Below are 12,346 nucleotides of genomic sequence, written 5' to 3'. Positions count from 1 at the left end.
GGGCCCAGCCTCAACGCTAGGATACAGTCTGAGAACGGTGGCTGTGCGAAATCCTCAGTGGGGTCTCACCAGAGCCACCCTCACTCGTGGGATGGGGTTTTAAGCAGATGTCTGGGAAGTCAACACCTGCTAGAAAAGGTCTCTGAATAGAGGAGACTCACGCAAGGGTCTCTCTCCACGGTCTCCTCTGTCTTCCCTTTCCGGATGGAGTCCGTTCACTCCACGCATATGATCTAACCCGACCAATATTAGCATTTCAAATTAGTAGGACCCCTGGCTCCTTGATTCGCCTCTGCCACTGTCTTGATATCTGATTTGGAACAAGCCACCTCCCTCCCTGAGACTTCATTCCCTGGCCCGACACGCTGAGGCTAGCCTCCCCTGCACGCTCCCCCAAATCCCCTTCAAACTACCAGGAGAGGGTCAAGACAGGCGGTTCAGGGCGGCCAGGTCGGAGCCAAAGGAAGTTCTTTGAGGAACTGAGAGTTGCTGGGACGGAGCCCGCGGGGAGAGAGCAAACAGAGCGGCGCTCCCCTCCCCCGACCCCGCTCTTTGTCCGGAATCCAGCTGTGCCCTGCGGGGGAGGAGCGGGCTCGCGTGGCGCAGCTCCCAGGCCCCAGCGCTGATTGGCCAGTGGCGCGGGCAGCAGAGGGGCAGGCACGCTCCAGGCCCGGGCCCGAGCAGATAAAGCGTGCCAAAGGGGCACACGACTTGTGGCTCAAGAAATCCCCGCGGTCTTAAGCACCTCGCCAAGAGAGCAACAGGGAATTCCCTCCCCCCCATCCCCCCGGACTCCCTGCGCGCTTCTCTTCTCCCCCGGCGCTGGAGTCACTGCCCCCAGGCGGGGGCGCCGACGGCTCAATAGAACTTGGAGCGGCAAAGCAGATTAGCTCAGCTCCCCTCTGCTCCCCAGGACCCATTGCTCACTAATCCCGGGCGCTGGGAGAACTAGGTAACGCTGGGAGGTGGCCGAGGGATAAAAGGAAGACAGTGGGCAGTCTGATGGGGGGGAGACTCGTGCTCCGTGGTGTCCTGGGGTTTGTTTCTCCACTTGGCCTCCGAATCAGGGACGACGGCAGATGACTGATCCACATTTACCATTCTTCCCTCTTTCCCCAGCGCAGGATGGCTCCTCATCCCTTGGGTGTAACCCCTGTCCACAAGATCGAGCAGCCCTTCCTGGGAATGGCCACAGATAACGAAGTCCCTCGTGGCGGGCCCGATGCATCGAGCCCCCCGACTCTCACGTTGAGGGACGGCGGGGAAGCAGAAGGAGGCGGCTGTCGAGGGGCCTCGAGGAAGTTGCGCGCGCGGCGCGGAGGACGCAGCCGACCCAAGAGCGAGTTGGCACTGAGCAAGCAACGACGGAGTCGACGCAAGAAGGCCAACGACCGTGAGCGCAATCGCATGCACAACCTCAACTCGGCTCTCGACGCGCTGCGCGGCGTCCTGCCCACCTTCCCCGACGACGCGAAGCTCACCAAGATCGAGACGCTGCGCTTCGCCCACAACTACATCTGGGCCCTGACTCAGACGCTGCGCATAGCGGACCACAGCTTCTACGGGTCAGAGCCCCCGGCGCCTCCCTGCGCAGAGCTGCACACCCCCGACGACGGCTCCCCGGGAGACTGGGGTTCCCTCTACTCCCCAATTTCCCAGGCTGGAAGCCTGAGTCCCATCGCCTCTCTGGAGGAACCTCCCGGGCTTCGGGTCCCCATCTCCCCGATCTGCTCTCATCCAGACGCCCTGGCTTTCTCTGACTTCTTGTGAAGGGCTTGTAGATCTCTGGACCACCGTGGGGGCCGAAAGGGAGAAAGGAAGTTAAAGCTGTCGGGGGGGGGGCCCTCCGGAAGGTCAGGCCACGCTTGTCTGTGTCCCTCTCGCAAAACTCTTGGCACTGCAGAATGTGCGAATTTAAGGCTCCTCCCCGCAACCACCCCCAAAATTTCGTCCAAAAATGACGAGTTAGTAGCACTACACCACCGGAGACGGCCAGGTTCGGGTCATCCTTCTTTCATTCCTGTCTGTCTGCCTTTGGGTCTGTCTCTTACCAATCCTCCCCCAAGGAGTTGGCGTGCAATGTTTGGCCGAAGCGCTTGTTCCTCCGCCCCGCCCCGAAGACACTGCCGACCTTCTCCTCTACCCGGTCTCAAATCCAGGATCTCCAGCCGCTCCATTCTGCCTTAATCCACGAAGGTGATCGTCTGCCTTCCCCTCCTGCACTTTTCTGAGCCCTTGGGCTCCTGGAGAGAAGAGGCTTCAAACTGGGAACGCGTTCGTAGACAAGGAAGAGCATTCCCCAGCTCCCCTGAGCTCTGCGCCTGCCAGGAGCCTAGAATGTGTGTGCTGTGTCTCTTTAAAAGAAAGCAAGCAGGAAATCAGTTTGTAAATGATAGAATGTCTTTCGAAATGAATTTTGTTATGGTAAATTATATACCTCTCCCCTGTTTTTATACATTTGTATTTATTGATGAAGCTTTTTGATGAGCGAAAGTCTATATTTTGTACATAAGATTATTGGAGATGGGTGAAGGAGGTTTTGAACCAATAAAAGATGGACTATCTCAGCAAGGAGACTCAGTTGTATGGAGGAGGTGGGAGGGTTGCTGCCGCTGCTGGTCTGAGGATGAGACAAGGGAGGAGGGTGTGCCTCTGTTCAAGGAGAGAGAACTCGCTTGGGGGTGGTTCTGTGGCCCTTGAGTGCTGGACTGGAGGCCAGGAGGACGGTGTTGGGGAAGCTCGAAGTATCTTAAGGAGTCCCTGATTTAAACCTTTTATTTTCTCTGTAGAGCAGTGACTGTCTTATGTCATACAGAGGTTTAAAATAAATCTGTCTGAGGTGACTGACTCTGCTATAGGTTCTGTCCCCCACTGGGTTTAGAGCCACTCCCCACTTGAAGAAGGAGAAAGTAGTAACTCAGCTGTGGAGTCCTTGGAATGCTCACTGTGTGTGGGCAGGGATGGGGTGGGGTGGGGTGGGGTGGGGGACTGGATATCCCAGCAATCTACTCAAGTTGCTTAGAGATCCAGAACATTTTAGACACCAAGGACTGGATTGTGGTGTCTTGATTCAAGCCATTTAGCAGTTGGCAGCCGAGAAAGTGGCAAGTCCAGCTGGGATCTCTCCACCCCCAGGTTTATTAAGAAATAAGTCTCTTTGGTTTGAGGTGGAATAGAACTTTTTCCTTCCACTGAGTTGGGGGCGTGGGGCTGCTCTATAAGGACCCTGCAGTCTGCCAGCCAACTTAGGTATAGAGAAATGAAAGGCAGGAAGCCTGTCTGTTCCTTGAACTCCAGATTCCTCCCACAGTGGGTGGTCCCTGGAGTCTGAAAAGAAATCAGCTACCCCAATAGAAGCTAGTGCTAGCAGGGACTGCACATTGGAGAACGTGGGGTTAGTGTGTCCCTCTCTGTCTTTTCTGTGCCCTGACCACTTCCAATAGAATATTTCCTGTCCTTTACTCCCTGATCCCTAAAGGGAGCATAGAGAAGCTACATTTTCTTTATCAGGGACAAGGTTTGAGGGCAGGAAGGGGACACTGGCAAACAAGTGGATCAAGTGAGCGTTGTTTCATTCAGCAGCTTTAATCTATGAGGAGGAGATTAATGGGTTATTGGTGAGCTCTGAAGTAACAGCCAACGTTCCACCTGGGGCACAGCTCAGGGGCAGGTGTCACCAGCTCTGTGTGACACAGATCAAGTAAACTCTGGCCACTAGCTGAGCACTGGGGGGAGGGGCATAGACAGACTTAAAAAGCTGGAAGGTCTCTGCCCTGCAGGGACAGTAACCTCGATATAGACACAAGCCATTCAAGGTCAAAGATATATTGATTGGTGGTATTGGGGGGTAGGAGAGACTTGGAGGACCAGAGCAGGAGGCTCCAAGGAGGTGTCCATTGCGGCCACCTTAAAGTTGGAGAGGAATTTCTGAAGCAGGAGACTCCTTCCAGAGCACGACTTGGGACAGTGTTCATCTGGGTACAGGGTGGGCGTGGGTTGGGAGTGATTCCCCTTGTGCAACGACCGCGGCCCGACCCCCAAGCTGGACAAGGGTTTTTGTAGGCTGAATCCCCCGATCTCCACCGTTGCCGAGTCTGGTAGCTGCAGGACACCCACTGCCCAAATCTCTCTCTCCTGTTTTGCAGGGCGCTCAGGAAGGAGCTGTTGTCACCCAGTGAACAGACCGATCCTCTGCCCCGAGAATCAAAACGCACACAGAGCTTAGCTCTGTTAGGCTGCTGCCGTGGCCGGGGAGGCTTAGACTCTGGGGCTCTTAGCCTAACTCTCCAAGTCCAGAGGAGGCAGAGAATCGTTCAGGATTTGGCTTCATCGCTTTGGAATTGTGGGCTCCGTGCCCGCAGGGAGCTAGCTCCATCCTTGCGTACAGAACCCGCGCCATGGTGAGCGAAGTCTCCACGTCCCCGTTCCGAAAGAGCTCTTGAGCCAGTAGGGTTTGAACTCCTTTCCGTGACTGGCTCGCCCTACGAACCCCGTAGCACCCCCACCCCCACGTCCCGGAACTTCCCCGCCGGAGTTGTACGACCCTTCCTTCCCTGGTTTTTGGAAACCACCCGGGCTGCTGGAGCTCGGTCCTGCGCGCTCCCCTTCTTTGGCTACCGAAGCTTCTGCAGTCTGAGGTCTCCATCAGCGCCCACCATTCTGAAACCGAGACAGGATCCCCAGCCCGGGCCCCAAACGCCTTTGCCTTTGTCTGCCCGCCCTGCAGCACATGAATCTTGCACACCCCCTCCTCCACCTTGTCCCCACACTCAAGCAGGTAGATTTATGGTGCCCTGCCCCCTCCCCACCCCACCCCATCCCCTAGCCAGCCTCTGTTGGAGGACAAAGGGTCCCGGGGCCATTGGAATGCTAATGTCTGTGCGCCAGGCCGCTGGGCTGGCACAAAGGCAAGCCCTCCCCCCCTACCCCAAGAACTGCGGAGCTGTGAGACCTTGGACGAGTCTCTAAGCCTCAGCCAATTCGAAACAGAAGCTGAGAGAAGTGCCAAAATCCTGTTCACTAGATTTCTGCTTGCTGGGCATGGCGTCACAGCCTCAGGACCAGAAGCAACGCGGGTTGCCCTGAAGTCTTTGCACCCGCGGACAGTGTGGGGAAAGAGGAAGGGAACCAGCTGAGGGAGTCCATTGAGAACAGAGCACACATTAAACACCTTGTAGATGTAATCACTGGTTTACATCCTCCCCTTTCCTTCCCCATCTTTAAATTCCTGCAGACCAGTGTGCTAGAACCTTACCTGCCTATCCCCCTCCTCAGTACAGCTGCACGGACAGTGAGCCACTTAAGGCTAGACCCTTCTTATCTCAGATGCCCTCCTACCGTTTGTGGAGACAGGATATCCATGTATGGAGTAGCCACATTTACGGAAACAGAGATCAAAGTTTTGGATATAAGCCATTTTCCCAGAGCTCCTGTCACTTGGTGAGTTGTGGCAAATTGAGACTGCGACCCTGCCTCTAAAACAGCAGTTTGGTACAGTTTGTTCTGAATCCAAAAATGGCAGCTAGGATAGAGACAGAGTCAGCCTGGAGTTGTAAGTGCTGTGGCTTTAGGCAGTTCTTCAGAGCACTTGTAAGGCCAAGAGGCAACACTGTGGTTTGGACTATTCCCTAGGGCTCAACTTCCAAGGTTCTGTCTGGGGCCTATGCTTTTAGGAACCGAGAGTTAAGGATGACTGTGCAGCTAGCTGCCGGCTGGATAACTCAGGTCCTCTGGATCTGAAAGGCTTGGCACACCCCTGACCATGGTGCTGAAATGGCTGGTTGATTTAGTGTGAGATATGTCTGGAGAAGGAAAGTAACCTATTCATAACTTCTACCAAATTTCCAGTCTGGGGTTCTAGGGAAGTCCCTGTGGACATGCAAACTCAGAGGACTTTCAGTTTCCAGGGTGTGATGGGGGAAAACTTGGGTTCTCTGGCTACTGGCTACCTTGGTTACTCTAGCAAGATGTGCGTGCGTGTGTGTGTGTGTGTGTGTGTGTGTGTGTGTGTGTGTGTGTGTGTGTGTGTCCATGCAAACTGGAGTCCCCTTTGTTAAATGGTGGAGCTGGAAGTAAGTGACCAGCTTAGGAGTTTCAAACAGCATCCAAGAAGTCTGTAGGAAACAACACTGCACATTGAGGCTGAAGCACCCCTAGCTGGAAGAACTACCATGAAAATGTATCCCCAGCAGTGGTTTTTGTTCTTTTGGTTACAATGGACTTTTTTCCCACTAATTCCAAGAGCAAAAGCAATTAGAAGATGCATACACTGAATAGTATACTGGTTAAGATGAGCTACTTTAGACCCTTAAATTCTGATGTTTTCCATTAAAGCTCTTTTATCACTCAAAGGCCTATTTTCCTCATTTGTGAAGTTGGAAAAATATAGTAGCAACTGGGCTCGGAGTATGGCCTATTGGTAGAGTGCTTGCCTAGCATGCACAAAGCCCTGGGTTAATTCCTCAGTACCATATACTCAGAAAATCCAGAAGTGGTGCTGTGGCTCAAGTGGTAGAGTGCTAGCCTTGAGAAAGCTCAAGGACAGTGCCCAGGCATTGAGTTCAGCCCCAGAATTGGCTAAATAAATAAATAGCAGCAACTTAATGATGCCATTATTTTTTACTGGTTAAATATACTTATTGGGTCTCTTTAAATGGCACCTACCTTTGTATCTTTGTCCCAAACTCTTTTCTTGCCCTCCCTGTTTTGGAGGAAAGGGGGAATTTTGTAAATTTGAATTTGCTCTACATTCCTGTGAACTGTAAACCAGCACAAAAGCCAGAGGCCACCTATGCTATCCCAGTAATACTCACCCTTGGATCTGCCTTTCCTGAGATCTGGAGCAGTATGTCCAATGGCCCTCAGGCACGTCAAATGAGATATCCAAAATGGAATTCCTCCTCTTCTGTCTCCAAGTTATCGAGGCCTGTTGCTCCTGATCCCACTGAGAATCATCACTCATATCAGAAGTCTAATAGCTGCTTATGACCCACCAGCCTCTATCACAAGTGCCTTGTTTGCTTTGACACTTACCCTTCAGAAATACTGATCTGCTCGGTTTTCCTTTCATACACTCTTAGGTGTCCACTCAATGCTTTTGCATCCCCACTGTTCTATCTGTTGGAATTCTCTCACTCCTCCTTTTTCTCCTCCTCAGACCTCCTAGAGGCACATGATGCATTCTGATTCATATTTCCTTTGCATGAAAATATGCATCCAACATATGCTTTATCTCTTCCTAAAAGTGCTCTCTGTACTATTTTCTACTCTTCCTTTTCCATTAATATCCCAAGCATGTAGCTATTCAAGCACTTCCAGGTACCCTTGTAATGATCTGTTTATGCATTCTCACCTTCCAAGGGCCTCTGAGCTCTTGAAAGGGACAGGGGAGAGAGGGCTATGATCATCTTCACCTCTCAATTGAGTGGAACACATATCACATATGCTGAATCACACGTGTTTTCAGGATAAATTAATGAGAATGCAGATTGACAAAATGAATGAGAGATGTTGAAATTATTTGCTTAGAAATGTATTGGAATCGACAAATAATAACTATGTATATTTATGGAATCTAATGGAGTGATATGTGTGCGTTTACATTATAGCTATTTAATAAGCCTATCACCTAGCCTTCCCTTCTCCCATCTACTTCTCCTACCCCCATCCTCTGGCAACCAGCTTTCTCCTCCTTGATTCAATGAGATGGACTTGTTTAGTTCCATATATAAATGATATCATATGGTGTTTGTCTTTCTGCACCTGGCTCATTTCACTTAGCATACATCCTTTAGGTCTGCCCATACTGTTACAGGATCTTCCACCATGCACACACAGGGAATTTTCCTTATCTGTCCATTCACTGATGAACACTCAGGTTGCTTCTCCATTTTGGCTGTTATGAATAATGTGGCATGTAATATAGCTAGTTCTCCATCATACCCTTGTTCAGTTATTTTGGATGAATGCCCTTAAGTGGAATTGTTGCATTTATTTGTAGAGCACATAAAGATCAATGAAAACTAATTGACTATGTGAATGAATCAATGAATGATTTATATAGAGACACATGATTCATCCGGACTCATTTCCTTTGCATGAAAGTAGCCTGTCCTTGGCTGCTTATGAATTTGTTTTTCAAAGATGCCACATCTGGCTGAGTAAAACCAGATTAGTCCAGTGCTCTTCCTGCTTCTGAACCTCCTCTGGTACTTCAGAAAAGTCACTTTGCCTCCCCAAGCTTCAGTTTCTCCAGTTAGAAAAATGAGTTTGATGAGGATTCAGATAAGATGACCAATGTGCCCTGCCCTTGTACCTGTCAGTGCCTTGAGGGAGAACCCATGCTTGCACCCAATCATATTCCTACACATGAATAGTGAAGGAAGCACAGACCCGGATAATCTTCCCACACTAAACAGGGAAGGGTGACCTACCAAAAGTCCCCAACTTTATTGCTATGGAGACAAACTGAGAACTACTATCTTAACATCATCACCAGCTCTACTGTATCTGCTACACTAGTTATGTCTTGCTGCATAACCAATCATCCAACACTTAATCACTAAAAAGAAGGAACTTTATTATGTGGGTCTTCTGTGGACCAGGAATAGATACCTGATTTATGGCTTAGGTGGGGCCTCCAGCTTAAAGTGTCTCAGGCGGCTGCAGCCAAGAATGTGGTCCATCTGATAAGTTGACCCGAGGAGGGGCCATGTGCACGTACACTCATGTGACCGGCCTCATGCAAGTCCTCCGAGGGCTGTTGGAATGTGGTCTCTGTTCCTCACTGGCTTTTGGCCAGAAGCTGTCTTCAGGCCCTTGTCACATGGCTTCTCCCTAGGACAGCTCACAGCACGATAACTGACTTCCCTCAACAGGAGCAAGCAAACAAGAGGTGGGAGGTGCGGGGAGGACACCCAGGACAAGAACCATGGTCTTTTTTCTTTTTAATCTAATCTCCAAAGTGACAACCTATCCCCTCTGCCACATTCTATTCACTAGAGCAAACAAAATCGCTAAATCCCGCCCACTGTCAAGGGGCACAGGTTACACCAGGAATGGGCGCACAGAGGCCCGGATCACTGGCTGTCCTCCACGCTGCCGCTCACATGCTCAGTAACAAAATCTTTGTTACCTGAGTTCTACAATCCAGAGACAGACAGACAAATACAGGAACACACACACACACACACACACACACACACACACACACACACCTCTACCTCTACCTACCTCCTCAAAGCTAAATATAACAGAGCTGAGAGAGAGAGACAGAGAGAGAGAGAGAGAGAGAGAGAGAGAGAGAGAGACAGACAGACAGACAGACAGACAGACAGACAGACAGACAGAGACACGAAGAGAAAGTCCAGGTTCTTTGGCTGCGGAGACTAAAATAGCCATCTCCTTATCCCTTGCTCATGGGTTGGCTTTCAAGGAATACCCATGCTGCACCTCCTCAAGTGTGCTTTTGAGCCCTCCCCATCCAGACCCCCGCCCCAAGCTGATTATGGATATCCATTTGTGTCTTTCACAGACCTCCCTGCCCCCACTCATCAGGCAGAGATTTAGGATGTCTGGGGCTTGGACACCATACCCACTGAAGGGAATTTACTGTCTCTAGAGAACCAGGGCCTGACTTGGGGTCTTGAATGCATCTTTTTCCCCTTTGCCTTTGCTTTATTAGGTTAATCATTGCTTGAATCGGTTGCCATGGTTTGGGCAAACCCATGGTGACTCTATAATGAAGCCTGAAAGACTCAGCCCCCATTTATCATCCCCAGTGTTTGGGAGGCCCAGAGCCTCATTTGCCTCCCCAAGGCCAGAGTACCACCCTTCTGCCTGGGGCCCCTAGATCCCTTTTGAACCAGAAATGAACAGGTGGCGACTGAGAAAAGAAGAGGGGACCTCCACAGGTGGACTGAGCAGAAACACACACATACACAGACACACAGACACACAGTCAACTCCAAGAGTCTGAACACAGACAGCTCTAGCAGATTTTTTTTTTCTTTCTGGAGAATGGTAGAGCAAAGAATGATCTTCAGGTAGAAAGGACCTGAGGTAGCCCTTAGAAATGGGGGCATCTACATCCTAATGGCTCCAGGGACCATCGGGTCCCCTGAGCAGTATTTCCATCCTGCAATAAGTTGGGGACAGGTGGAGACAGAGGGTTGTATGTGCACACACACACACACACACACACACACACACACACACACACACACACACACACAGGTGCTTGCTTCTCTGGCTGTGTTGTGTCCTTCAGTGTAGTACATTCTTGAGCTTCTTTATGTTTGACTGTTAGTGAGATTTCAGAAGAACTACTCTCTTGTAACTTCTTGGTGATTGACAGGCATCAGGATAGTGCAGACTGCAGGTACAGACAGGAAGGGAGGGGGCCCAGCCAGGTTCCTCATGTAGGCAAGGCCAGAGTGCCAGTCAGCTGATCTGCTCTTGGGAGAGGTTTGTTCCAGGAGGCCATGCCCACGCAGGAGCAGAGCTCTGAGGGGTTCTGGCTGGAAAGACGTGTCCTCCACTAACGGGCTCATCTTCTTTCCTTACTGTTGTAGAGCGCTTTCTGTATCTAAGTGCTAGTGCTTTGCGATTGTTAATGGATGAGATAAGAACGATCATTTCCATTTTGAAACTGATGGAACTGAGGTAGGGAGCCACTTGGTAACAGGGCACGCAGTGAGGAGGCATTGGGCTTGAACTCAGGTTTTCCTGGCCCCAATACTATTTATCCCTCACCCCCCCCCCCATACTTCACTGCCCAACCTGCTCTCCTTTTCCTTCTTTTAGGCTTTCATTTTAAATACTTGCAAATATATGCAAGAGTAGCTAGGGCAGAATAATGATTGTTCCACACCATCACTCAGTGGCCACTGGTGGAAAGAGGTGGGAGGGGGAGGAGGGCAGGATGATGTAGAGAAAAACCTACCAATTCACATTCAACCTCTTTTCATCCCCTTGCACCTTCCTCAAGCTACACAGATGCCCCAAATCTCTATGATTCCCCTACATAGCTACTTTATCATCCATTTTAACAATAAAGACATTTTTGAGATTTAATCTATTTTGTTAAAGTTTATTTACATCTTGTACAAAGGATATTCTTTGTGACATTTTTTTGGGGGGATCATGGGACTTGAACTCTGGCCTGGGTGCTCTCCCTGAGCTCTTCAGCTCAAGGTTACCACCCTACCCCTGGGCCTGGGCATTGTCCCTGAGCTCTTCAGCACAAAGCTACCACCCTACCCTTGAGCCACAGGCCCATTTCCCATTTTCTAGTGATTAATTGGAAATAAGAGTCTCATGGCTCTGTGTTGCTTGGGCTGGCTTTGAACTGTGATCCTCAGATCTCAGCCTCCTCAGTAGCTAGGATTGCAGGCATGAGCCACCTCGCCCCAGATGGACATTTTTGCTCCTAAATGTAATGCACTTTGATCAAATCCACCCACCCTATTAATCTTTCTTATCTCCCTCCCTATCTCTTCCTTTTCATATATATATATATATATATATAATTTTTAGAGGGCTTCACTGTGATGTTTTCATTCAGACATCAACTGCTCCTCTGCCCCCGCCCCTCCCATTCTTCCTCCCCTGGGAGGAAGACACTTTTGAAAACATAAGCATAAATTCATTTTGACACCTAATAAAATGAACAATTCCATATTACCTAACATTCATTCACATGGAAAACAAGACCTCCAATTGTCTTTTTATTTTTGCTGGTTCAGGGGTTCTGCCTCCTGAGTAGCTTGGATTGCAGGTATGCACCAGCAGCACCCAGCCAATAAACATGGAGTTGTTGTTGTTGTGGATGTGTTGCTGGTCCTGGGGTTTGAACTCTGGGCCTGAGTGCTGTCTCTGGGCCAGCATTCTACTACTTGAGCCACAGTGCCACTTTGTCTCTTTTTTTTTTTCTTTTAATGTACAAATAAAGACTCTCCCACCTTGGACTTGTTGAGGGCAGGTACCAAGGTTCCAGGGACCAGCCTTGAGCAATTCACCACTGCCCCCTCTCCTCCCACTGAGCTCCTCATCCTAAAATATGCCCACCAAACATCCTGGTTCACCTCGGACTTCCCTGGCATTGAGACTGTCTGTCACTTGTCCCAGAAAACATAAGTTGTTGGGTTACCATACAAGAAGCTGGGAGCCTTAATCCACCCTACCTCCCCCATGCCTCCTAGCTCCCGTGTGGGGATCAACCTCAAGAGCTGGCAGAGCCCACCACCGAATCCCAAGGGCCCTTGAAGTGACAAATAATTTATAATTTACCGAAACCTTAGAGGGGCCCAGGCATACCCAGCTCTGGCAAGGAGAGAGCCTGAAGCCC

The 12,346-nt window shown here is 50.2% G+C and overlaps 1 protein-coding gene across 1 annotated transcript; it reads left to right on the top strand.

Annotated features, from left to right (window-relative positions):
- The first annotated feature begins 1,125 nt into the window (after positions 1 to 1,125).
- Neurog3 (neurogenin 3) lies at positions 1,126 to 1,770 on the top strand. The gene has a single exon (XM_090346969.1). The coding sequence runs from the start codon at positions 1,126 to 1,128 to the stop codon at positions 1,768 to 1,770; it is 645 nt and encodes a 214-aa protein (XP_090203095.1).
- Positions 1,771 to 12,346: the final 10,576 nt, after the last annotated feature.

The sequence above is a fragment of the Megascapheus bottae genome, chromosome 15 (genome assembly GCF_031878675.1).
Source record: "Megascapheus bottae isolate mThoBot1 chromosome 15, mThoBot2.hap1, whole genome shotgun sequence".
Lineage (NCBI taxonomy): Eukaryota > Metazoa > Chordata > Mammalia > Rodentia > Geomyidae > Megascapheus > Megascapheus bottae.
Note: the sequence above shows the minus strand (reverse complement) of the source record. Positions and strands in the feature narration are given on the sequence as shown.

What these genes read in the sequence shown, in the direction of transcription:
- Neurog3 (XM_090346969.1), top strand. Translation starts at nt 1,126, where the DNA reads ATGGCTCCTCATCCCTTGGGTGTAACCCCTGTCCACAAGATCGAGCAG.